Genomic DNA, 26,367 nt, shown 5'->3' with positions numbered 1-26,367 from the left:
GCCGACGACCTGCTCCTCCTCATCGAGGGAAACGCCCGTACAGAGCTCGAGCGAAAAGGAGAAGACCTGATGTCCATCGTAGGCGCTTGGGGAGTTGATGTCGGCGTTGCCGTCTCAACTAGCAAGACTGCGATCATGCTGCTCAAGGGCAAACTTCAACGGCCGCCATTGGTACGGTTTGCAGGAGCAAGCCTGCCATATAAGCGCGAATATCGGTACCTCGGCATCACGGTCAGCGAGCGGTTGAACTTCATCCCGCACATCATGGGCTTGCGAGGTAAGCTGACCGGAGTCGTAGGGGCATTATCACGCGTAATGCGGACCGACTGGGGTCTCAGTCCCCGCGCAAAGCGGACAATATATGCCGGACTCATGGTGCCCTGCGCGCTATTTGGTGCCGCGGTTTGGTCTGTCGCGACGACGACGCAGACAGTTGCCAGGAGGCACCTGCTTGCGTGCCAAAGGATCATCCTGATTGGATGCCTACCGGTATGCCGTACAGTGTCCACCATGGCACTGCAAGTACTTGCTGGGGCCCCCCCGTTTGATCTGGTCGCCAGACACCTGGCAATCAGATTCAAGCTAAAGCGTGGCTACCCGCTGGAGGAGAGTGATTGGCTATACGGCGAAGATTTGGCAAATCAAAGCTGGAAGCAGAAGATGGCGCTACTGGACGAATGCATGCTGAGCGAGTGGCAACGCAGATGGGATGACGGTGACTCCCCAGGCCGGGTGACGCACCGCTTCATCCCGAACGTAAGCTTCGTCTACAGCGAGCGAAGGTTTGGCTTCACGCTGCGCGCAGGGTTCCTGCTGACTGGTCATGGATCACTCAATGCATTTCTGCATAAGATAAGCCGGAGCGACACGCCTGCATGTCTATGCGGCGCAGAGCGCGAGGATTGGCAACACATTTTATGTGTTTGTCCCCTCTATGCGGATTTGCGAGACCTCGATGGACTCGGAATGCAGCTCACTGATGGCGAATGGACTTTCTCGGAAGTGGTGGCTTCACAGGAGAGGATGCAGTTTCTGGATAGGTACGCGGGAGAGGCGTTTTCCAGACGACTACAACTGCTGGATCCATCGGCGACAAGCGGGCTGAATTAAATCGATGATGAATCACATGCCTTTGATAAAGAAATGATGCTGCCTTATATGCAACAGAAAATGCCATTGATTTGTGTCTTTCCATCAGGAACAGACCAGCTAGAAAGCTCGAAGAGGTAATAGAACAGTCCCCAGATATTAATTGCTTATTGGGAAGGGAACGTGTTGCACGTTTCAAGTCTGAACTAAACAAAAAACAAAATGCAGGCAACAAAAAAAAGAGAGAAGTCGATTACAATTTTCATGTTTTTATTACTGGTTGATCGATTGATTGGTTGATTGGTTGATTGGTTGATTTCTCGATGAATGGTCGTGAAATATACATAATTGTGCACACTCCTACATACATATAGCGGCGTGTGTGTATATTGCAGCGAATATACATGCGTACACATACATATGGATGAACACGTTGAATGGGGGAAGGATTTGCTGGTTAATTTCACATTTGTTTGTGTTTTGTTTTTGGGTGCATAGATGTGTGTGTGCGTGTGGAGTGTGTGGTTGTGTTGTGTTGTGTTGTGTTTACAAAATAAAATTACAATTACAAAATATTTTAGACATACACAAAAAAAGAATTGTGAACTAAGAACTAAAGGGCAGATCCGGGCTGCCATATAGCTAGCCATTTAGTATGTATGTGTGTATGCATGTGTGTGTGTGTGGCATGAGTGGTGTGGGTGATGTGTGAAAACGGAGAATGGAAAAAGGAAAGAGAGAAAGAGAAGGGAGAGAAGGACCGGAGTGATCTCAGGATGTCCACTGATTGGGCGGTGCGCTGCTTCAGTTGCGCTTCCTCAAGGCCAAACGACCGATGGGACGCTTCGGTTTTGCCTCCTCCTTCTGCTGCTGTTCCGATTCCTCGGCGGCGGCATCGTCCTCTGCCTGTTCGGGCGTCGCCTTGACCGGCTTGGCAAGCTTGCGCCGGCTCACTGCAAGAGGAAAAGTCACACGCCAGTGGTGGTCGAAGGTCAGCCAGAGGTCACGCACAGGGAGTCTGAGATGCACTACTTACATGCCGAGTTGCCCTTGAAGCCCTTGGATGGTGCCGAGGCCGGTGCTGGTGCGGCAGCCGGTGCCTGATCCTCCTGCTCGCCCGAGGCGGACTCGTCGCTCTTCTTGGCCGGCTTGCTGGCGGGCACCTTCTCGGCGCGATGCTTCTTGGCGTTCTGCTGGCGGCGCTTCAGGGAGTTGAGAAAGTCGTCGTTGGAGCGGAAGGGCCGGATTACGGGTCCCACCTTCTTGGGCGCCTCTGTGCTGGTGGTTGTGGTGGAGCTGGCGGACGCCCCCGCCTCATCACCCTCCTCCCCATGGTCGCCCAGACCCGCCTCCTCGTCGTATTCCTCGCCCTCGCCGCCATCGTTCTGGGCCGGAGCCGCTGTCGTCGTGGTGGTCGGCTTGGCCGCCTTGCCAACGGGACGGCGCAGGGCGGCAATTCTCTTGGCTGGCGACACGGAGCCGCCCTCCTCCTGGGCAGCCACTAGTCCATAGCACAGGGCGCAGATGATGAAGAGCAGGCAGCTGAAAGATGTAAACGAGAAGGGAGGGCCGAGTTTAGTTTCTAATCGGAAAGTGGAGGAGCAAATGAAATGCAAATATTCTTCTGGCGACTTCCAGTGGAAAGACGTGTCGGTCTGCCCGACCAGCCAGCCAGACGGGTTATTCCGTACAGAACCTGAAGTCGCAAAGACATGTGCAAACGCATTTATGATATGTGATCGTACATAAGCCTAAAGCATACATTTGTCGCCACTTGAATGCCATTTATTTTCCTGTAAGATTAGTTCGAGGTTTTCAGTTTTTTTTTCATTTTTTTGTATTGTTTTATAGTTTTGATATCGTGGCGTCGCGTCGGCGCTGCCAGATCGCGATGTGCTAACAGTTATTAATGTGTAAAGGTCAGGCAAACGGGTTTGTTCACTTTCGATTTCGATTTTGCCTCCACGCCGAAGCCAAAACTAAATTCGAATTCGAATTCGAATGCGAATGAATGTTGCTCTGTTTCTGTTGCTGCTTTTTGCTTCTCTCCTCTGCTGATGCTGCTGCTTCAGCAACGATGACGATGATACCCTGTCAGTGTGGTGGTGGCTCATTCTCAATGCTCACTTTTTATGCAAAACAAAAGAGCTGGGCACCGAACTCGTTTTGAAATTCTTTTCCAGCCAGCACATGGGTGCTTGGAGCTTGGTGCTTGGTGCTAGGTTGCAGGGGGCGGACAGCTGACTGCAGTCTGTGTGTGATTGTGTGCGCTGCCAGTGTTGCCAAAGGAAACAGGTGCTTATGCAAAAAAGGCACCAACAAAATGGGCAACAAAAAAAACAAAACAAACCAGTTAAGAGCCACGCCACAGCGGCGCGCCACGCCAGAATCAATTTAAGTGCGCACATTGCAGTTGGCTAATAACGGTAAAATGTGTGCATGCCAAAAGGCTTGTACTGCCTTCAGGTATTGTTTCTCCTTTTGATTTGTTATTCTCTCTCACTGCCCAAAGGTCAGAGAATTTTCATCACTGACTCAGGTCGAGTACCAAACACTTTTTAGGGTCATCCGTCGGAGATGCAGATAAGGCCCAGACAAAAACCAAATTATGCAACGCCAAAGGTGAAAGGCGTTGGCTTTCCACGCCAGGCTACGTGCCTGGAATCTGTAACTTATTTGCTTCTCAATCGAAATTCACATCACGGCAGGCAACTCCAACACCACTCCTGCAACGGGGCTGACATTTGACTTCGGCCAGGGCTGCTTCTTCGCAAACTCAACCGGTTTCGGATTGGCCAACGGGAATACAACATAAGACAACATCAACTCAACTCAACTCAACTCAAATCCAATCCGCCCCTAACAATGCAAACTACAGACCCAACACGACCCGTGGCCCGGGGTATGCACTAGCTGCCAGACCAAACGGTGCTTTGTATTTGTGTAAAGCAGTCTTTAGTGCCTCTCAAGCTCTCAACCAGTTATATAAGCCGACATTATTTGCAAATTTATGATAAGCATCGCCGCCAACGCGAGTCGGCCACGATGCCGCTGTCGGTCGCTTCCCTGGCGAGAACTTCGTAGCCAGGGCCGGGCGGCCAGGGAAGGCGGAACCACTTGTTTAATGTGCAGCATCATCTCATCATTACCATCTTCATTAGCGGTTTTTTAAGAGCATGGTTTGACTTTTAATGAATTTGATTTCGTGTCTTTATGCTGATGCTGCCTCTTCCATGACAAGTCTCTTATTCTCACTTCTGGTTTTGCACAACGATTTGCTCATCAAAAATTTGGCAAAATGGCTCAATGCGGACATGGAAGCAAAACTTGTCGAGCTTCTTTCAGCTGAAGTTGATCTTGAAGTTCCGGCTACCAGATTGCTCTGACTTATTCTAGTAGCGATTGTCTAAACGATTCGACTACCAACAGTGGTGACACTTGCCCCAGTAACATACATCTGTACATAAAGCCTATCGCATGCACGTTTTCTAATTGCCCTGGCGCCCTCATTAAACTCCCTACAACAACTCCACCCACCACCATGTGTGGTGGCTACCCAACACACACATGTATGCATGCACATATGTGTGTATGTATGTACGTGCACATTCGACACCAAACTCGAATTCGAATCAAATTCGTATTCAATTTGGAATTACAGTAAAGTGGCGTACGGTAAGTGGGTTCAATAACGGTGCATTGTGTCTGTCCGTACCTAACCTCTTGTGTATGTACATACATATGTGTGTATGCACGTGCATGTACGTGTTTGGCTAAGGCTTTGCTTTGGTTTGGCCCCTGGCTCCATGCCAATTGGAGGCACGAGTGGTATGTGGAGCGTACTGCAAGTTTTGTTGCCTGAGTCTTTTGATTTGTGGCGGAGTGTCGTGTATGTGCATACATATGTACATATGTATATGTTTACTTTGGCTTACACTGAATTGGTTTTGGCCCATAAAATGCAATCAATTGCCAATTTGAGATGCCAAAGAGCCCTTGAAGTATTGCCCGCTGTCATGCTTATCAATATTAAACATATGTACATACATACATACATGTGTACATGTGTATGTGTATGTATAATGTAGGCTATGATCTCAATCCGTCCAACTCCCTCATGTATTATTTATTTAAATACAAAATTGCATAATTCGCGCGAATGAAATGAAACGCATGTAAGCCAAACACAACAAAACCAACAAAATTCATACAAAAAACCGAAACTAAACTAAAATCCTGATCTTGGCGTCAACCTGGCGCTTGTTGTCTCTGTCTCTGTCTCTGTCCAACCAACGTTGCTTTACTGCTGCTGGTGCTGGTGCTGCTGCTGCTGCTGCTGCTGCAAGAGTGATTAATTCCCGCATACAACTCAGCGATAAACTCATATATATATTTCATATACTATGCTTACATATGTACATATGTATTTAGTATATTGCACATGCCTACATTACATACTACATATGTATATTTATCAATAAATGTATGCAGATGCAGGCATGCGCCGTGTCGGTGTGCGTTCGTTAGTGTGTGTCCGTCTGTCAGCTCGTATTAAAAATGCAACCGTTAATTTATAAGACAACCCAACAGCAACAACTAACGTCTGATAATTAATCCAATATGCTTAATTTGCTAGGTGCCAGCGCCCAGACTTCCAAACTGAAAAAACAACAACAACAACAACAAATCACATGGTGACGAAGAAGAAGGAGGAGAATCACGAAACAACGGTAAACGGCAAACGGCAAACGCAGCAGCATCAGCATCAGCTGCCGACGACCTTGAAACTTCTCTTATGATCAACTCGGATTCGGACTCGGACTCGGTCTCTGTCGCTGTCGCTGTCTCGAGTTTGCACTCCAACTCCGGAGGCAGCGCTTGAGTCGTTTGAGGTTTTTCTCCCCGCCCAACCCCCGAGATTCAAGCATACAAATGTACATCCATCTATCATCGCATTGCCTTTAGCAGTGACTGCTGTCTGTGGGGACTTAACTTTTGCCATTTCTTTGTGAGAATTATGTATGTGCCGTGCCGGCAAATGCCAGCCAACTCAGCCATCCCATCCCGTGACAACTTCATCAGCATTCAGCATCAGCATCGTTCAGGCTGAGCTGCATGATCATCATCATCATCATCATCATCGCCATCATCATCATAATGAGACTTTTGGCATTTTCGGCTTTGATTTCAACGTTTCAGTTTCAGTTTCAGTTTCAATTTCAGTTCCAGTTTGAGTTGCAGTCTCCGTCTCGTCTCGTCTCGGTGCCGTGTTAAAGTTCAAATTGGCAATAAGTCGAGGCAAGACTCTGTCTCTCTGTCCGTCTGTCTGTTTGTTACACCTGCATTTGGCCGTTCTTTAGGTGGTTATCGTGTCCCAAAAAGGTTGCAAGCCAATATCTACCCATGTAACAGCTCTGAGGAGAGGTCGGAGCCAAGCAACACGATTTCAAGGGGGGTGTCGTACAAAATGTCGAAGCTGGGAGAGTCTGCATAAATATGTAAGAAAAATGTACATAAAATGTATAAGCTATCACTGTACATACATTAAAATGCTAATTTATTTTGCACAAATAAGTTACCAAAAAAAAAAGAAGTCACTTTCAGTTTTTCAGAGACACTTAAAAATATTTCATTATACTTATGGCTGGATGGATCACTCACATGTTGAAGTACTTCATTTTGTCGCGATTTGTGTGTGTGTGTGTGTGTGTGTGTGTGTGTGTTGGTATTGGTGTGTGTTTTTGATTGTTGTACAAAAATTGAACTTGTCCAAGCGAAGATTTGGAACCAACAAAAAGAATTCAAAACGCGCACGTCTTAAACTAGAAAAAAAATACAGCGAACGACGTGGGGACGGAGGACGGACGATGGACGATGGACGACAGATAGTAGATGGACAGGCAAGGCAGACAGAGAGCCACAAGATTGAAGATTGTTGGTTCGAGCTTGAGCGGAACTGACTGGGCCACACGATCACGATCGACTTCTAGAGGCAGACTGAACGTTACTTATGCCGTGTGCACAAAGTTAACCTACGGCCATCCAATATTTTGTGGCAGCGACGCCAGCAGCGAAGCTGGCAGAGACAGAGTTGAGATTTCGCCTGGCCTGGCCTGGCCTGGCCCGGCCAACAACAGGTTCAGACCGCCGCCCTAGCCAACAGCCAACTGTGCCGCCGCCGCCTCCGCCAGCACCTCCAATCGACACCGACACCGACACCGCCATCGCCACCACCACCACCACCCCGGATCTATGCTGCCATGGCTGGGGCCTGCTGCTGGATCTGGCACTGGGTCTGGAACTGGCACTGGGATTTCGGATTTCGGATTTCGGATTGCTGCCTGAGTAAGTATGCAAAGAGTGCAGGAGCACTTCTGGTTTTAGTTTTTTTTTGGGGCCTTATGCTTCGGCTTCACAGCCAATTTGTCACGGCGACATCGTTGCCAGGCTGGTGGTGGCTTTGCTTATGACAGGTTTTGCCCGAATCCAATCCAATCCAATCCGAAAACCAACCAAAGAAACGCAATCTCGGCAGCGAGCAGTGCTGTTGGCTGTGGCTGCGACTGCGACTGTGACGCTGGCGGTGGCGCTGGCAGCAGTGAGATTCAGGCGAGGTTTGCAATTTGTATATTTTATTAATTAATTTATTGATTTTAAGCCAATTGTTGTTTTGGCTTTTTGGCTTTTTGGCTGAGATCTGGTAAATCCCGATATCAAGACCAAGCCCCCTCCGTCACCGTCTCATCTCGTCTCCAGCTACACCAGCGAGCGGCGGCGGCCCATCTGTAGCGCATGTAAATCTTGTGGCTGCAGATCAAGGAGTTCAAGGGATCGAGGGGGGAAAATCAGGGAGCCAAAAGAAAGGTTAGCCACGAATCGGGCACACCCTGTCCTGCCACAGCCACTGCCTCGCTCCTGCAGCTATTTTAAACACTCAACAACAAAAATGCATGGTAAACAGAAGCTCATTCATATTTGAATTTGATTATTCACTGTGTTTAATTAAAAAGAAATCACTTGGAATTACACAGAAATGATTTTCAGCACTTAAATTAAAATATATCTAAATTGAAATAATCCAATTTAAATCCACCCTCGAGTCAAATCTATTGGCAAACATTTTCAGATCCAAATGCAAATTTTACAATTTCAATCATTTTGTTCTCTGTGTGTACAAATAGGTCTCCTAACCAGTAGCTACTAAATAGCTCTTGGACTCAATTTACCAGCCTGTTGGGGAGATCAAAGTCAGTCAGCACGAAGAGCAAGAGGGCTCCCTGCTATTGCAGATTTTACAATAAATGTTGAGCGATTGAATTAAGTTATCTATTGAATTGATGCAAATAATAACCGCAATAATAACTCTAGTGAAGCAAAGGACCCAGCAGCAGTAGCTACTATTGCTAAGAGTTGTTCAAATCCATAAATAAAGCAGCCAAGGAACATATACATTTAATGGCCATAGTCACAAACGTGAACGCTTTTTAGTTTACGCAACTTCAAGTATCCAAAAAAACAAAATCAAGCCAAAAAGTGCCAAGGATAACTTCAGGATGGCACCCCAAAGCGATCCTTCATTGGGTTGTCAAGTTGAGTGAGGCAGCTCATGACATGGCATGGCATGCATGGCCGAGGCATTGATGATCATCACCCTGCCATGTGATGAAGATGTGGCGGCTGCGACTGGGGACCCAGTATGCCGATGACACCAAATTAAAAGGCTGTAAAAACAGCAGAAGAAACACCAGAAATATTTATGCATATTTTGTGGGTTCGCCGGGGCCTTGAACTGATTAGGTGGATGGTGTGTATGCTGATGGTTTTGAGGTGTGCTGGCTGGTCAGGCTGCTGGCTGCTGGCTGATAGGCGACGACGGTTTATGGGTGACAAAGCTAGGCGCTGCGATAATTAATCTTCCACACACACAACACTCACCACTCAACTCAACTCAACTCATGGACGGCTTGAACGTTTTTGCAGATGTGTTCTTCGGCCAGATGTGGCCACAAAAGTCAAAGGCAGAGCCAGAGCCAGAGTCAGAGTCAGTGGGAGGGCGTGGCCTGCCCTGGGATGTTTAGCGATGCTAATTAGTTGGCCTCAACGCCACTACACCTGGTGGGGCCACGGGGCTTCGGCCCAACTGTGGCCGACTGGCTGACTGGCTGACTGGCCAACTCACCTTGAACTACAAAATGTCAGCTGCCAAATAAAAGAGCACCACAGACACGGGCAGATACACGTAGATACACAGATACAGATGAACAGACTGGAGATACATTTTAATGGTCGGCTGGGTTGCTCGCTCGCCTGTGAAAGCCAGAAAGAGCCGTCACAACATAAACAAGAAACTTGTTAAATTATGAATAAAATAAAACAAAACAAAAAATTTCCATTTGTCCGAGTCCGGGGACAACTGCTGCTGGGCCACCGAATCTACATACTCGACGGGCACATCTCCCTCCACCTTCCATTAAGAGAGACCCTAAATCCATGGATAATGGCGGACGAAACCGAAACCGAAACCGAATCCGAAACATATGTAAACCGAAATCATATGCAAATCCCAATGCTAATACAAAATCTGGTTCCATGGCAGGCATACAACCTTTTCGTGCAATTTAATTTCTCATTTAATCAGACTGTTCGAAACTTAATTCTATTTTTTACATAACATATGTATATGTATATGTAGATGTAGATGTATGTACATATGTAATATATGTTTGGATATGCATAAAATGTGAATTGAATGCATTTCCGCTCATTCGAAATGTACCATTTAGGAATCTTTTAGTTTCAAGTTTTAGCTTCTATTTCTAAGGACCCCCTAGTAGTGGGGGGAACAGTCTCTTCGTTTTGTATAGCTGCATCCGCTGCGTTCCTATCAGACTTTTATTAGGATATGTGGGGGAGTTGCTGGATGTTGCTGGTTGCTGGTTGGGGAATGCAACTCAAAAGAAATAAATGCGGAAATCATAAAGAACAAAAAGAAATACAAACATAAATGTCAAATGTTGATTTTATACACATTATTACTTTATTTTGCTGGGTTTCGGGGCTGTGGTTTGGGAGCTTGGGCTTGGGGCGTTTGCAGTTCAGTTTCTGAGGCAATTCTGCGGGGAAATGCAACTGCAGACGCGCCTTAAACTAAAGTCTAATATATATATTTAAACATAAACATAAACGTAATACGAATGGATCGATCATCATGACAATAAAATAGTACAAGTAAAATACAGTTTTTAAAATAAAAAAAGAAAGCAATGGCTCGACTTCATTTTTTTTTACGACTAAGAAATACAACTGAAAAGCATGGAGCAGTGGCTTCTGGGTCTCCCAACCCTCTGCATAACTTTGTTTTTTTTGGGCACTATCCATTACTTTTAAATGCAATACGCTGCCGTCTCTCACTCTGTACACAAACTAAACAACAAACAAAAAAAAACACACACACACACACACACACGCAACATACTAAGGCTACACGAATGGAACGTGTCGACGATCCCCAGAGGAATACATCAATTTGGAGTCTGTTTCATAGGGAAAAGCCCCATATCAAATGAGTGAGTGAGTGAGTGAGTGGGAGAGTGAGAGAGAGAATGCTGAGTGTGAAGGCTGCAGCGCCATCGAACAGAAAATACAAATAAATAGTTTGTTTAGCCTAACAACTAAAACATATTGGATATTTAATACTTAAGATGTAGCCTTTTAAACACACACACGCAGACACACACACACACACACAGAAAAAGTCTGTGTTTCGTTTCGTTTCGATTCGTTTCATTTTCCTTTTCCTTTTTGTAAGCTTAGTTTCGTTTCGTTTCGTTTCGATTGATTCATGTCAAGCTCTATAAATATAGATATAAGATTATACATATATCCCCATTTATGGGAAGTTGCATTTGCATTTGCTTTAAGTAACTGATTGATTGATTGTTTGTTCATCCTTCTGGGTATGCCTCCACATCTGATTCCTACGACTAACTAACTACCTGCTACGTATGGTCGTATCGTCTATAGTAACTAGTGCTAGTGTAAATACGTTTTAAAATAGTGTTCTTTAAATGGAATACAAGTTAAAGCTTTGTAAAAAGGGCTCGAACTTAGCTTCATTGATTGTTTGATTGATGAATGGTTAATTAGGTTGCTTGATTGCTTTCGTTTGCGTTTGCGTTTGCTTTTGCTTTCGCTCTGCTCTGTTGCATGCTCGCTCTGACTTACAGGGATATGCTCTACGTGTATATATAATCTATTTCTATATTGTATATTTTCCGTTCACAATTCTTTGCTTTTCTTTTCTTTTTACAATATAAATCAGATTTGCAACCCAACAGCAACAGAAGCTAAATAAATAATACAAAAAAAAATAAGTTACAATTGTTACAAGGCATCAAGTTGTAAAACAAGAGCTGCGACAGGTCTATCTGATTTGATCCTCACTTAACTAGGTATAGCTCTCTCCTGATTGTGGTATTGGCTGGCCATTGTGCTGCTGAGTGTGTGGGTTGCCACAGTAGAACAGCACGTCAGCATAGCATAGCATAGCATACAATATAGTATTTATATTTATACATATAGAATATATATGTATATGGTACAATCTAAATGACATATCTATGGTTCATGGTTTATGGTTCATCGTTCATCCCTCTGCCCGCTGGCAAGTGGGTCTTCATCTTGCACTCTTCTGTTCTTTTAGTTTTGTTTGCTTATTGGTTTTATGGGTTAAAGAAGCGTTAGACGAATGGCTTACATTACACAAGGTTTTAGTTTTAGTTTGAGTTTCACTTTAAATTTAGGTTCTGTTTCAACATGTGTGTTTTCTGTTTTAGCAAGTGTTTTGGATAGTGGTAGGTTAAGCGTTAATTTCAATTATTGTTTCAGTTTCTGCTCTCGGCTTTCGGCTTTCTGTTTTGCTGTTTACTGCTTGCTGCTTGCTGTTTGCTGTGTTATTGCGCTGCATTCTCTCTCTCTCTCTCTCTCTTTCTCTAGCTGCGTCCCTGGATTCATTTCAGCGATGAGTTGGCTGGTAGCGTGGCGGAGCGTTGCACATTCACAGCGTACGGCTTGTAGGAGGAGCGGGTCGATTGGCTGCCAATTGGTTGAAGCGATGTTTGGATGATGGTGATGAGATGGAGAGATGATGATAATGATGGTTAGCGAGCGAGAGACAGGATGATGGTGATGGGGGGGAAGAGAGTAAAAGAGAGAAATACCATTCGATATTATTGAAACCAACACTGAGGGAAACACACTAAACACCTGGGGGTTGGGGTACGGTGATAAGTTAGTTGCTTAGATTAGTTTGGTTAGTATCGGTTCCTGCCTAGAGGGGAAGAAGGCAGGCAACGACGTAACGGTGCAGGCTATCAGGGCCAACAGGCGGCTCTCGTCTCTCTCTTTACCTGGGCGATATCTTGCTGCCGTCGGTGCTGTTGTTGTTCGATGAATTCGCCTTGTATCCACTCTTTTGGATACGCTTCAGCAGACGGGCCACCCACAGCGACTGCTCCTCGGGCGTGGAGGCCAGCAGCAGCATGTCGCGGGCACAGCGCGGATCATGATTCAGCTTGCAGGGCGCCAGCGGATCATGCTTATCCACATGCTCCTTGTGTATTTTGTTGCGGCATCTGCAGAGGAATAATAACAAATCAGAATTAAGGAATCAATTTAGTAGCACCCTTTACTTTACCTCTTGCATTCGTAAGCCGCCGGCGGCTTGAACATGTGCCACAATGGCTTCGGGCACACCTCGCACGCTGTGGGCATGTGGTAGGTGATGTGCACAAATTCATGACCTAAAATGGAAGCAACAACAAAGGGTTTAGCTTTAGCCATGGCTCCAGATATGGAACTTACCCTTGTGGATGATGGTGCCGGGACGCTCCTCGTTGCTGTTGCCATGCAGCACGCTCACATCCAGCTGGCTCTGCTCGTCGGGACGATGGGATGCGCCCTCGCCGGCATACAGCAGCTGGAAGATGCGCGGAATCTCTTTGGCATCGGCGCGTATGACATCGCCCTGGGTGACGCTGCGCACGTGGTATACCTTGCTGCAAAATCGCAATCAAAAGAACGAGCGTTAAATCTTAGATCCTAAATTGCATTTTGGAAGTTGAAACTCACCTCAGATCGAGTATGAGAACAGCGTCCGTTGTGTTGTGCTTGTCTATGTCCGAGTTGTAGAAGATGATTTTGCGCGACGAGACAATCACATATTGGCGCTTCCAGCCGTGGCCGCGGCGACGGTTCTGCTTGTTGGGGACACTCAGCCAGCCCTCGAAGACCGAGTCCTGTGTGAGGGAGAGCAGAGAGGAGTGCTAGAGAAGCCCAAAAGCGCGTTCGTGTGCAATTCGGAGTGTGTGTTTGTGTGAGTATGTGTTCTTGGCGGGATATAAAAGTGTGTGTGCGCGGATCTCGTGCCTCACCTGACTCTCCTCGGGATCGTTGTCGGCGGACGAGAGGGACGCCGTCTCGTTCAGCTTGCTCTGCAGATGCTCTATCTCGGTGGCCTTGCAGTCGATCTCCATGAACATCTTCTGCTTGATCTGCTGCTCCTCGGAGCACTGCTGCTGCAGGTCGTGGCACTTCAGCTGCAGCTTGTTGAATTTGTCCCGCTCCTGGGACAGCTCCTGCTGCAGGCGGCGCATCTCCTTCTCCTTCTTGCGCAGCTCCGCCGTGGACCGCGCCTTGCTCTTTTGCTCTGTGGAAACGAAGGGAAATTCGTATACTTTGGTCTCTTCATTCGCTTCGGAGGAACACTTACTCTGCAAGTCCGAGTCGCGGCGATGCATCACCTCGGCCAGCTTGTTGACGGCCACCTGCTTGAGCAGCACCTCGGTCTTGCACTTCTCGACCAGCTTCGATATCTCCTCGTCCTTGGTGACGCACAGTTGGCCCAGCTCGTCCTGCTGCTTCTTGTGCTGCTGCACGAGATCCTCGTACTCGTTGGCCTTCTGGCCGAGCTTCTTGTGCAGCTCTGTCTCCGCCTCCTTGAGGGTGGCGAGCGTCGCCTCCTTAGCATTGATCTCGTTGCGGTGCTTCATGATGAAGTCCTTCAGCTCGAGCTCCTTGATGGTCTTCTCCTTCTCGAGATCGGCCACCGTTTCCTCGGCTATCGAGCGGGCCAAAGCCTCAGAGTCGGCCCGAGCGACGGCCACTTGCACTTGGTGCTTGAGTGAGACGCGCTCCTCCTCCAAATCCTCGATCTTGGCCAGACGCTCGGCGCTCTCATCCCGATTCTCGCTTGCCTGCGTCTTGTAGAGCCGCGAGAAGCACAGCTCTGCATCCAGCTGCTCCTGCAGCTCCCGGTTGTTGGCCAGCGCCTCGTGGTGGGTGGTCTTCAGCTGCGACAGATCCTCCTCGAAGCGCCGCTTGGCCTCGCGCTGCGCCGACAGCTCCTTCTGCAGCTGATTCTCGCGAGAGCGCAGATGCGCCACCTCCGAGCTGAGCAGACTGAGCTCCGAGAGCAGGGCGTTGCGCTTGCTGTGCTCCTGGTCCAGCTGCGACTGGAGAGCGGCCACCTTCTCCGACTCCTGGCGGCACTCACCCTCGAGCTTCTGCAGCCTCAGCTGGATCTGGCGGTAGTCCACGGAGAGCATGTTCAGCTGGCGCTCCTTCTCGTGCCAGTTCTGGTCGGCCTTGATCCTGGCAGACTTCTCCTCGTTCAGCTTGGACTGCAGTGCCTTGACCTCCTGCAGATTGGCCTCCTCGCGTGAGACCAGTCGCGACTTTTCGGTCTCTTGATGGGCCTTCACCTCCTGCTGGTAGCGACCCTGGGCCGCCTTCAGCTCAAAATCGAGACTGGCATGGCTCTTCTCCAGCTCACTGATCCTCTCCACCAGGGCGCGGTTGTCCTCCTTGGCCTTCTGCTCTCGTACCGAGGTGCGCTCAATGTCATTGGTGAGGGTCTGCATCTTGTTCTCCGTCTCCTTCTGCAGCTCCTTCAGCTGGGAGCGCAGGTTCTTCTCCTGCACCACCTGCGCCTGCAGATCGGCGTTCTCCTGGCCGAGCTCGTCCTTGTGCTTCTGCAGTGTCTCGATCATCTCGACCATGTCGCGCACCTTCTCCTGCTGCGTCTTCAGCGTGAAGCCGAGCTCTGCGTTCTGCTTCTTCAGCTTCTGCGTGTTCTCCGTTTCGCTCTTGAAGCTGTGCTCCATCTCCTGCAGCTGCTTCTCCAGGGTGACGACCTTCTCGCTGATGTTGAGGTCGCGTGTGCGCGTCTTCTGCTCGTTCTCCAGATTGCGCTGCGTCTCCACCAGCAGGGCCTCCGTCTTCTTGCGCAGCTCGATCTCCTGCTCCACCTTCTGCATGGCCACCTTGTAGTTGTTCTTGCGCTGCGCCAGGTCCTTCTCGTACTCGGCCGCAATGCGCTGCAGTTCGACCTCCCGCTTGCCGCTCAGCTCGATCTGGTGCCGCAGGCTGGTGTCCTGCTTCTCCAAGGCGTCGGCCCGGCCGCGCTCCCGCTCGAGCAGCGCCTCGAGCCGCTTCAGCTCGTTGGAATTGGAGGTACGGTGGCGGTGGTTGTGCCCATGCCCATGGGCATGGTTATTGCTCGCGTTGCTGTTCACCGAATTGGGCTCCTTGGCCTCGGCGTCGACAGTGTCGCTGGACAGGAGCTGGTAGTCGCCCGTGTAGGTGAAGCCGATGAAGGGCAGGTGATTGCCATCGAAGCCCTTGGGTACGGGGAACACCTCCTCGGGCTTCTCGTCCCTCTCGATGTCCTCGAAGTTGCGCGTATCGTCGTCGGAGGTTAGCTCCGGCACAACCGGCGGCACACTCTCCCGGATATTGTCAAAGGACCAGGTGTCGTTCCGGAAGAACGGATGCGCCTTGATGTCCTCGATGCCGTAGCGGCCCAGACGCTGCGTCCGATCTGTGAGGAATGCCCGGATGAGGGCCTTGGCCTGTTCGCTGATCTCCACCTCCTGGGGGAAGCTGAGCGAGTTCTTGTGGTCCATTATCTTGCCGTAGGTGCCCACCAGTGAGTCCGCGTAGAAGGGCGTCTCCCCGAAGAGCATCTCGTAGAGGAAAATGCCCACAGACCACCAGTCGCACTCGCGTCCGTACTCATTGTCCACACCCTGCGACTGCAGCACCTCCGGACTGATGTAGTCCGGCGTGCCGACCGCATTGCTGGACACCACCTGCCCATTGGCGCCCATGCGCATGCACGTGCCGAAATCGGCGAGCTTCAGGTGACCATAATTGTCCAGGAGCATGTTGTCCGGCTTCACGTCACGGTGCACAAACCCCATGTTGTGTATGGTGTCCAGGGCCAGCACCACCTCCATTGTGTAGAAGATGGCCCACTTTTCGGGTATATCGTAGTCCCCCATCAGCGAGACAATGTCACCGCCGGGCATAAAGTCCATCACCATGTACAGATATTTGGAATCCTGGAAGGCAAAGTGCAGTTGGACAATCCACTCGGAATTGGCATGGGCCATGATGTGACGCTCCTCCCAGAAGAAGGCCGAGTCCGGGCGTTTCATCATCTCAAATTTGGACAGACGCTTCATGGCGTACACCTGGCTGGAGGACTTGTGCCGCACCAGTTGCACCTCTCCAAAAGCGCCGGCGCCGATTAGCTTAATGAAGTCAAAGTCCTCGACATTCATGCGCAGCTGATTGATCCGCTGCGCCAGGGGTTTATCTGTAGATGATGGATGAAATGCATAATTATATTGTACGCAGAATCTCTGGGTTTCTGGACTTACATTTGGATGCATACTGTTCGATGTTTTTCAGCCGCTTGAGGGTGTCGTGGTCGCAGTCGCTGACCAGCGCGGATACCGTATCCAGCAGGCAGTCCACATTGCAAATGCTGGTCGGATCGCGCATCTCGCGCTCGAGCGTGTTCGCTCTGTACACGAAAAAGAAAGAGAGAGAGAGAGAGAAAGGTTAACAGAGTTCTCAAATGCGGAAGCATCCTAATTTCCGTGCACAGTGGTTCCCTGATTCAGAGCTTTAGAGCTGCACAATTTGTTTATTATTTCCGTTGTTATAAGGTGTATATTATAAGCCATTGTAGTCCACAGGGCATACATAGGTAAACAAAGAAACAAGAAACAACACAACACAAAACAAAACTACAAATGTACGGAAAGTGCGCACATTAGTCATAATTTGCAGCCTTCAACACCTCATCATCTCTCTCACATGGAGGAATCAAACAAAGAGAGGGACAGGACAGACAATTAGCGTTAGTGTGATTCAGAGAGAGCTCCATACATACATATGTACATGCATAGGTGGATCGGCTAGGTTTCTGGGAATGGTACCGTTATGACGAGCAACGAGCTGCAGCGCGACAGCGCAAATCGTAGACAAATGGGCGACAGTGACAGCGCATGTCAAGCAATCTGCATGGTGGCCAGCTGCACGCTTTATCATACATGCATATGCACATTATTTACACACATTAGTATGTACAATAATTAGATGTATTAAGTTTCATTCAGAGGAAGGAGACAGCGCACAGCTCGGCGCGAATACGCACAACTTTGACAAATAGAACAAGGCAATGGAGAGCAGCGTGTGTACACAAGATGAATATGCATAAGTATTGGAGGGGGCAGCAGCAGCAGCAGCAGCAGCAGAAGCGGCAGCAGCAGCAGTGGAAGGAGGCCTTGACTTTATCGCGCAACTCTGTTGACTTTGATAAATTGTGGAAAGAATGCAAGCCATGCCGGAGAGTGCCTTCCACGATGATGGCGACGTCGACGTCTACGGCGACAGCAACGTTGATATGGCTTACTTTTGCGTTGCGTTGCGTCTGTCTGACATACAACAACAGTGAGATTTTTCCCTTTTTCTTTGGCTTTCGTGCTGCGTTTGTGTTTTGAATGAATTCGAGAAAAGAAAAATCAGCGACCCAGCAGCAACAACAGTAGCAGTATCCAACCTGACCCCTCCCCTCCTTCAACAACATTCATTGACACATGCAGATGCACATACATTGTAAGTACATACATACACATGCAAGCATACATATGCATGTATGAAAATAAGAGATCAGCACTTGGCAAGGCTAGAAAGAAGACAAGAGGGAAGAGGGAGAGGGAGAGCAACTTGCTCCCAAGCTAAACTGAGCATAAGGTAAGGTAAGTCCGTGCCGGATAGCGCCTCATTTGAGGAGCATAGCCAGGATCAGTGCAGTGCTTTGTGTCTCTCTTTGACGCTCCCGCCCTGGAAGGATCTAGGGTTATTGGAGTTCATGGAATATGCCAGCCGATCACACCCTTCAATTGAAATTCAATTAGCTGAAACTAAAGACAAATATTTGCACCAATCTACGGCACAAGGCAGACTGCTCAGTGAGATGGGAATGGAGCATGGCGGTATGGAGGAGGCGGCCAAGCCAAGCCAAGACAGCCAAGCCGCTGTCGATGACAGTCGTCGGCGCTAAAATAAAAATTGATACTAAAAGGTGTTTGAATTGTTGTGATTTCATCATCGCCACTTACGGCATGACAGAAAAGTCAAAAACAAAAACAGCAACAACAACAACGACCAACAGAAACAACAACAACAAACGCAAACAACTTTGGGAAAGTGGAATTTTCAAAAAATGAAAACATAAAAAACGCTTCGCTGTTTTAGCCAAAGCGGCGAATGGCAGGCAACAAATACAACAACATTATTATTAACAACAAAAGCAACAATCATAATAATACATAATCACAACAACAACAACAATGGCAACGGCAACGACGACAACATTATCGTCACCTATAGACAATATAATTTTCAATTTAATTTATACGTCGTCTTCCCAAATAAGCTGGAGAGCATTTTACGTTTGAAACAAATTGAAAGCTTCAATCCTGGCTTCAGAGCTTTTGTCGGGGAAACGTATGGGGAACGAGAACGGTGAACGGTGATCGAACGGGATATGTGGCTCTCTAGCGAGTAGAGAGTTTGGTGCGGGTGCGGGGGCTGGCGAATTGTATCGAATCTCTTTCACACAGAATTACTTTTTGCAATTAGTTTTTATAGAGGCTTTACGACCAAATGCGCACACTGCAATTGCCAATTGCCGTTTAGCGAATTTCTGCTTTTCTTCTTACGCAAATATAAATATGTATAAATACACACATACATTTATGTACGGTACATGCATACACACATTTATACATTTTGTTGTTTTTGTGCACTTATTTGTACTTGGGGCCGAACCAGAGATAGCTTTTTGGGTAGGGGAATTGAGTGGATGGTGGAAAATGAGTAATAAAATTGAAGAATTTATATGCATCGCAGGCAGTCAGAAAGCTTCCGTGAAACAGTTACAGGAGGCCCGGAGAGGGGGTAGGAGTGGAGGTGGAAATAGAGGTGGGTGTGGATATGGATGTAGATGTGTATGTGGAAGCGTGAGCGTGGAGAGCAAGAGCACAACATACCGTTCCAGCTCGCTCAAATGGAGTGCGGCCGGCATTCGCCATGGCCACATGCCCTCGCCCTCGCCCTCTGGGATATTCAGCGGGGTGGTTCAGAGTGGAGAGTGAGATCGGTCCTAGTCCTTGTCTTAATTTTTGGCTTTGGACCAAACAACGATAAAAACGCACGCTTCACGCATCCGATGCAACGCAACGACTGCCCGTTGCCTGTGCAACAAAAGCAGCAGCAGCAGCAACAGCCAGTGCTGGCTGGCTAGCTGGCCTGGCCCGCTTCGGTTCGGTTTGGTTACAAATTTTAATGCGAAAATGGCAAATTTATTATAAAGTCGCCCCCCGTTTTGTTCACTCGCTTGTCAATTTGATTGCCGCTCTCTGTCGCTGTCGCTTTGAACATGAGATTATGGAAGGTGTTTGCTGCCAGCGCGGTCGGTCGGTCAGTCTATTACTTTTTAGCCTATGTATTTTGTTGTTTTGCCATTGCAAACAAAGCTCAAAATTTGCTGCCTAACAAATCGAAAAAATCTATGGCTGCGGCTGCCATTCAGGTGACAATTAATTGAGTGTAGCGCAGTCGCTTTTGGGTCGCCATCTCATTCTCATCTCGTATCGTATCGTAATCGTAATCGTATCGTGGCTGGTAACGCAACACAACGCGAAGTACACATATCTCGTGCACATTCTCACTCACCGACGCCGCCTTTCCACGTCCATGGCTAGAACGTCCCAGTTGGATAGTTGCCGTCGTTATTGTGGTCACCACCAAGCGCAAGCATACAGCTACAGCTGTGCTCCTGCAAGTGAATTCGCATCAGATGCGGAATTAGTAATGCCAGTTGTTGTTTTGGATGGTTAATGGTTAGGGGATGTCTCACCTGTTGAGTCCCTGCCGACGAGCAGCTCTCGAAGCAGCCTGAAAAACCATAGGAAAGTTGCATTATTTTTGGTACTCTTTCATAATATAAATCGAATTTTACCTTTTTAGGGTCTCTGAAAATATCAGGAGGATCAGTATTTGAGTTGCGAGTGGTTATGCTAGGGAGGTGGGGTGGGGGAGGGGCACGCGTCAAAGCTGCCGCTGCCGCTGTTGATCGTTGCTGACGATGAGGTCACGAGCGTCGCTTGCCGTTTGTTTGTTCACTGCTGTCAAACCACCAGATCCACTTGGGAATTGGGATTCGGTTTTGGGTTCTTTTGCTGGAGTACCGCCAACGCCACATACGGACGGCACACTGGCGGGGTCACCGCGAGCTCACGGCGTTCCCAGGTGCGTGACAGAGTGTGCAAACACTTGGCCCAGTTCGTGCGTTGGGCCCGTAAGTTAATAAATTAATTGTTGCTTTAGTTCAACAGGTGGGTTCAGGATTCAGCAATAGTGTCCGTCAGTATCGATGGTGGGGTTTGTATGCTGTCGTTTGTGGTGCCTTGGATCCGCTTTGATTTGGCCTTGGTTCTCAGTTCGACGCACGGCACGGCTTGGCTTAATGCTGCGCGGCGCGATTCAGCATGCAACAGTTGCACGGGAACTGGCTTTGGCACGGACCCTAGTGCTGGAGCTGGCACTGGGCACAGGAACAAGCACGACTCACAGTCTTCTGGCCTGGGTCCGATTGATGGTAGCAACAGGCGAAAATCTCTGGAGCTTGCGCTTAAATGTTTTCGACTTTTATTTGTTGTACATTTTTACGATACCTTTTCACACAAACACTCACACTGGCGGGCGCGCGCTCAGACACACACGCGAAACACACACTGATATGTATACGTATAATAAATACAAACACACTTTTTTTCGTCGGAACGTCGAACGTAGCAAAAGCAAAGCAAATGCTACAACAACAATAACAAGGCACACGGTGAACACCGACGTGCGTCACTCGAAGGGAGACGGGGGCGGCAAAAAGGCGCCTACTTTGGCCGCCAATTTTGCTATTTCACGACTTGACTGCGGCCAAATCAATCAATTATCGAAATTAATTTTAATTAGACGCTACGCGTTGCACTTCTTTCAATGTTAGGCCCAGTGTGACCGATTTATTACTAAAAGATATACCAAAACATACGGTATCATTTTCAAAATATACTGTAAATATACCGTAAATATAACGTAATCAGAAAACATATTCTTCAATTCTGATGTTCTATTTTATATTACCAGCCAGAAAAGACTTTTAACACTGAAACAATAATTTAATCCGATTGAACAATAAATTTGGCTTATAATAAATTCTCCTTTTTATTAGATTGTCCACCTTTTGACCATATATTTTACAAATTTGTATTTGACTTTTTTATTAAAATCACCCCTTATGGAGCTTTGCTTCAGTATGTAAATGTATGTATCATGTAGAGACACATGTATGTTAACTGATATCATAAACATTTTTGAAAAATAGCGCGCGCAACTATTATTAAGAACTCAAATTGTCGAAAGCCCATCCTCCAGAGCTGAAAAAGTATGTATGTAAGTCCGAAATGTAGCAGCATATTAATCTGCGCCTTTGCGGTTTAGGTACATGGACAAGCGGATCCAGCTGAAGCTAAATGCAGGACGCTCAGTCAGCGGTGTAGTGCGGGGCTTTTATCCGTTCATGAATGTAGTACTTGAAGAAGCCGTTGAGGTGTGCAAGGGCAACACGAAGAACACCATCGGAAAGGCGGTAAGTTAGATAAATAGGTTGGCCTTATTCAGCAATAAAGAATTACCCCTACAACATGCAACATGTCTCTACTTTCAGGTAATTCGCGGCAACAGCATTGTCATGGTGGAAGCAGTGGAAAGGGTCTAACGACTGCCTTTTAGCTATTAGAAATAGTTTTATAATTTAACAACCTTCTGTGAAGCTACAAAACTCTTTAATACATTTAAAAAAAAACACAAGTGTGAACACATACTCGATTGATGATATTATATCGGGGGTTTTGAATATTTCAAAGCCTGCGACCCTCTCCTATTTCCAGATACTGCGGGGAATCATGATTAAGATTTGGATCTACAAGCAGCTTACACCCGACCAAACCTAACAGAACATCTACAGTCCACTCTGTTCTAGCTTCATAAACTGGGGGACTTGCGTTCTAAGGAAATTTAGGTATGCCAATTGGCTATTCCAGCACAGAACTTTCCATATGGCGCTAAGGTCCATCAGTTATTTGGTAAAAACAATAAGTAGCACACATTGGTATCGTATTATCGCTTGTTATGGTTTCATTTTAATCCTCCCATTTCTGAGAACGCGCCTCAAACGAGAAACGCTTAAATTATAAGCTTAAAAAGGTTTTAGACTTCGCTTAGATGGGCGATCCAGCGGTCCGAGTTTACTTGGAAATGACAAGGGGACCCGTTTGCTTGGCGGCATCACGCTGCTTGGCCACAATCTGGTTTGCAATGCGATCCAAATCACGCTGTCCGATGGAGCTGAGCTTGCGGCCACCCTCTGGGTGCTTCTCGACCAGGCGGGCGTGCTCGAGGGCCTGGAGAGCCTTGCGGGCAGCACCGTCAGCGGCGCGGCAGAAATGCGAGGGGTGGACACCATTGCGCTTGCGACCACCATAGATCTTGGTGATGGAGCCAACACCAGCGGGACTGCGGTGATACAGATGACGCAGAATAGAGGCGCAACGCACATAGAACCAGTCGGGATCGTAAGGGGCCAGCTCCTTGAACTTGGCCGTCTTGATGATGTCCATCTGGTCGGGCACCTTCAATTTGCCAGTCCTGCAAGAGACCAAACACAAACAAAACAATTGTGAGGTTATGTGATACAAGAGATTGAAGTGCGTACTCACTTCTTGAGGAAGACGGCAACCGCCTTGGTAACGGCATGCTGGTCAATATCCTTCACTGTGACACCTGGCATCTGAAATTCAAGTGGAAAACGAACAATTAGAAGCGCCGCGGAAAACACGTTGCCGTCAATCGGTCGTGAGGCACAACGCACACGCACACACACACACTCTCAAGCAAGCACAACAAAAACTGCGAATCCACGCTGATTTGCTACAATTGAGTGTTTCGGAGGAATGCCATCGACTCTCGGCCATTTGGCTTGTACTTTCATTCACCACCCAGATAGGGCGCACATTTTCGTTTAGTTTCTTGCATTTGTAACATAAAAAAAATTAGTTTCACCAAAAAGAAACTCGAGCACAACCTTTCTTGTTAAAGTCAACCGGAAAAAAGAACAAGACGCGTGAAGTTGGCTGCAGTCGACAGCGGGTCTATCGATAAAATATACTGCATGACCCTTAAAAAAGTACCCATGAGTTGGCGCTGCCACCCGGTGGACCACCAGTGCTGGTAACCACCACATTAGTGTTGATTTTACGCTATCGAAATATCGATTTTGTCAATTGAATTAAACTTTAAATTTATTCATGAAATGAGAGAAACGGGCGCCAAGCTAAATGTTTGCCTGCTGGCTCAAGCCTCTTCGGTACAATCGAATTTTTTCCAGTTTTCGGCAAACGACTTGACTTTTACAATGGACTGTTGTTCCTTTCGAGGCTTTCGCCAAGCACTTGGATTCAGTTCCAGCATTCCGCCAATAATTTCCTGCAAATCAATTATGGATAGTCACTTGGTACATAAGAGCAATGAGTAGCCAGCTAACCTGTGCAAAGTTCGCTGGGAAACGATCCTCGTCCTCGATGACATGGGCAAAGCCCGAGTCCATGCCAAAGTGCACCCAGACGTATGGGAGGCCCTTGGGTATAACGGCCCTCAGCGATTTGTGGCGCAGCGAGACGAGCTGCTTGTTGATGCACCACTCCTGCTCGGACTCCTCGATGGCCTTCTTGAAGTAGAAGGGCGCCATCTCGCCCTGGCTGTCGGGTATGGGTATGCAATGGACACTGACATGCGGTCGCCTGTGCAGCTTGTTGGCAATCTCATAGAATATCACATCCTTGCGCTGGGCGGCAAACATGCGGGTTAGGGCCTTTCGGAAATCGTTCAGCTCCTCCCAGCCATCCTCGTCCAGCTGCGTGGAGCAGGACACGTGCTGCAGGGTGCTCAGGATGCAGTGGCCATTCTGCAGGCCCACATGCCAGGGCAGGCTGAGGTAGATCATCTTGCCCATCGACACCATCAGCTGCTTCTCCAGCTTGGGCGAGTCAAAGCAGCGATCGCAATTCGCGAGGCTGGTCTCCAGCCTATTCGCCTCCCGAATGGCACCCTGCAGCTCCCGCTTCTCGGCATCTGCCTCGCTGATATTCTTTCGGACCTTGTCCGCAAATATGTCCTCCAGATCATCGTTGGGGTTCTTGTGCTTGGACACAATGTCCGCGTACTGCAGGTTCGATTCAGCGGCCGTGGCATGCTTCTCGCGCTCAAACTGAAACAGAAAGCGGAACAGGATTAGAGAGCATTCTCCCGCTTGGTTGCCAGCGTCCACATTGAATCTTACCATTTGCTTGATGTCGTAGCGATCGTCGTCTGCAAAGTATCTCACCCGTTGGCCATCCACATGGGTGTCGACCTTCTTGTTGCTGCGCTTCTGACCCCTGCGGCCGCCGTACAGCGAGTTGGGGTCCGTCGCGCCCGTCGCGGCCTGCACCAGGGGACGCACATTGCCGCATTGATCGGTTTTGGTGAGGAGAACATGTTCCTGGGATCTCTTTGGCTTGGCAGCGGTCTTCGGCGGCATGTTCCCAGTGGCCAGGAAATCGGCGCGTACCTTGCGTGCTTCGGCCAACTGTTGGTTGAGCTCGGCTGCCCGCTCAGCATTCCCCATGATTTCTGCTTTGATGGCTTTGCCGGCCAATTCATTGATTTGCTCATCCGTTAGGCAGGCAGGCTGGGCAGACTGGTGGGCAGCCTTGTCCGCCGTATCTTCATCAGATGATTCACTTTCTGACGTAGATTTACTCCCTCTCGGCGCAGAGGGGCTATGGCTGTGTGTCTTGGCTGAAGGCTTCTGCCAGCCTCTTGTCGAGGTGCTCTGAGTGGAGCTGTAAGAATGGGGCTCTGTCTCGCGATCATCGTCGTCCTGTGGCCTCTGGAAGCCGGGCAGGCCTGTGCCATTGCTCTTCCAGTAGGGATTCAGCTCGCGTCCGCTCTTGGCCGGATCGTAGGCATCGATCTGCTGCAGCTTGTCGTTTGGCTTGGTTGGCTCCTTGCGTGTCCTGGAGAAGGTTTTCAGCAGGAGGTCGTCACTGGTCATCCAAGTGTCGCGCACCACTGGTGCATCCTCAGCCTTGTCCTTGGCCTTATCCTTATCCTTATCCTTAGCCACAACTGGCGCGCGTTCCACCCACTCGTCTTCGCTGTGGTTCCCTTTTTTGTGGCTTCTTTTGGACTTATTCGTCTTCTTGCGTGTCCTGCGTTGCTTCTCATCTTCACTGGATGAGGACGAAGACAACGACGAGGGGGAGGAGGAGGAACTAGAGCTATCACTGTCACTGTCGCTATCGCTATCGCTGTCACTGCTGCTCTGAGCCTTTCTGCTCTTCTTCCTCGATGATTTCTTTACTTTCGAGGACTTGGAGGACTTTGATTTTTGCTTCACTTTCTTCTTGTTCTTGGCCTTTTTCGATGAGCCACTTGGGGGCTTCTCCAGTTTCTTGGCCACGGCTGGAAGCATCCAATCGCTCTCACCCCGCAATTCCCTTTGAAGCTCCTTCTTCTTGATAAGGCCGGCTCTCTCCTTGGCCTGTTCCAGCATCTCGGCGCGGGCTTCCCTTATCTGCTGGCGAGCCCTCTCCTTGTCGCTGCCACTTTCAAATTGTATGTAGTTGCTCATTGCGTTTAATTGTTTATGTTTCTCAAAACAGCGAAACTTTGTTTTTTGCCAACCAAAATGTTGATATTGATTAGTGTTGGTAAATGGTAATTGCTAAATCAGATGTTTGCTGGAGGAATTTCACTCTCTTCCGTAAG

The 26,367-nt window shown here is 48.3% G+C and overlaps 5 protein-coding genes across 8 annotated transcripts; 1 reads left to right on the top strand and 4 right to left on the bottom strand.

Moving 5' to 3' along the window:
- Positions 1-1,624: 1,624 nt before the first annotated feature.
- On the bottom strand, positions 1,625-7,096 carry LOC117903598 (brain acid soluble protein 1 homolog). 2 transcript variants are annotated; one of them, XM_034815839.1, is made up of 3 exons: positions 2,852-2,889; positions 2,126-2,631; positions 1,625-2,042 (listed from the first exon to the last, which is right to left on the bottom strand). In XM_034815839.1, the coding sequence occupies exons 1-3, from the start codon at positions 2,872-2,874 to the stop codon at positions 1,894-1,896; spliced, it is 678 nt and encodes a 225-aa protein (XP_034671730.1). In that variant the 5' UTR covers positions 2,875-2,889; the 3' UTR covers positions 1,625-1,893. The 2 variants fall into 2 exon arrangements, with proteins under 2 accessions (XP_034671730.1, XP_034671731.1); XM_034815840.1 differs by lacking the exon at positions 2,852-2,889 and adding an exon at positions 6,751-7,096 and having other exon boundaries at positions 1,626-2,042.
- A 3,007-nt stretch (positions 7,097-10,103) lies between these two features.
- LOC117903503 (rho-associated protein kinase 2) lies at positions 10,104-21,511 on the bottom strand. Of its 3 annotated transcripts, none has more exons than XM_034815606.1 (11): positions 20,465-21,511; positions 20,363-20,400; positions 20,179-20,281; positions 16,812-16,957; positions 13,859-16,747; positions 13,521-13,795; positions 13,219-13,412; positions 12,952-13,145; positions 12,785-12,890; positions 12,498-12,722; positions 10,104-12,354 (listed from the first exon to the last, which is right to left on the bottom strand). In XM_034815606.1, exons 3-11 carry the CDS (start codon positions 20,199-20,201, stop codon positions 12,318-12,320), a joined length of 4,089 nt encoding a protein of 1,362 aa, XP_034671497.1. In that variant the 5' UTR covers positions 20,202-20,281; positions 20,363-20,400; positions 20,465-21,511; the 3' UTR covers positions 10,104-12,317. The 3 variants fall into 3 exon arrangements, with proteins under 3 accessions (XP_034671497.1, XP_034671477.1, XP_034671486.1); XM_034815586.1 differs by having other exon boundaries at positions 10,104-12,183; XM_034815595.1 differs by having other exon boundaries at positions 10,104-12,183; positions 13,219-13,385.
- A 313-nt stretch (positions 21,512-21,824) lies between these two features.
- LOC117900578 (probable small nuclear ribonucleoprotein G) lies at positions 21,825-22,664 on the top strand. The gene is made up of 2 exons (XM_034810991.1): positions 21,825-22,147; positions 22,226-22,664. The coding sequence occupies exons 1-2, from the start codon at positions 22,004-22,006 to the stop codon at positions 22,274-22,276; spliced, it is 195 nt and encodes a 64-aa protein (XP_034666882.1). The 5' UTR covers positions 21,825-22,003; the 3' UTR covers positions 22,277-22,664.
- Positions 22,665-22,672: 8 nt separating this feature from the next.
- Positions 22,673-23,738, bottom strand: LOC117900568 (40S ribosomal protein S19a). The gene is made up of 3 exons (XM_034810979.1): positions 23,642-23,738; positions 23,277-23,347; positions 22,673-23,205 (listed from the first exon to the last, which is right to left on the bottom strand). Exons 2-3 carry the CDS (start codon positions 23,345-23,347, stop codon positions 22,806-22,808), a joined length of 471 nt encoding a protein of 156 aa, XP_034666870.1. The 5' UTR covers positions 23,642-23,738; the 3' UTR covers positions 22,673-22,805.
- A 126-nt stretch (positions 23,739-23,864) lies between these two features.
- Positions 23,865-26,323, bottom strand: LOC117900338 (CWF19-like protein 2 homolog). Its single transcript, XM_034810680.1, has 3 exons — positions 24,896-26,323; positions 24,101-24,823; positions 23,865-24,042 (listed from the first exon to the last, which is right to left on the bottom strand). Exons 1-3 carry the CDS (start codon positions 26,228-26,230, stop codon positions 23,911-23,913), a joined length of 2,190 nt encoding a protein of 729 aa, XP_034666571.1. The 5' UTR covers positions 26,231-26,323; the 3' UTR covers positions 23,865-23,910.
- Positions 26,324-26,367: the final 44 nt, after the last annotated feature.

Source organism: Drosophila subobscura, chromosome A, assembly GCF_008121235.1.
Source record: "Drosophila subobscura isolate 14011-0131.10 chromosome A, UCBerk_Dsub_1.0, whole genome shotgun sequence".
NCBI lineage: Eukaryota > Metazoa > Arthropoda > Insecta > Diptera > Drosophilidae > Drosophila > Drosophila subobscura.
This window is presented reverse-complemented; position numbering and strand designations above follow the sequence as displayed.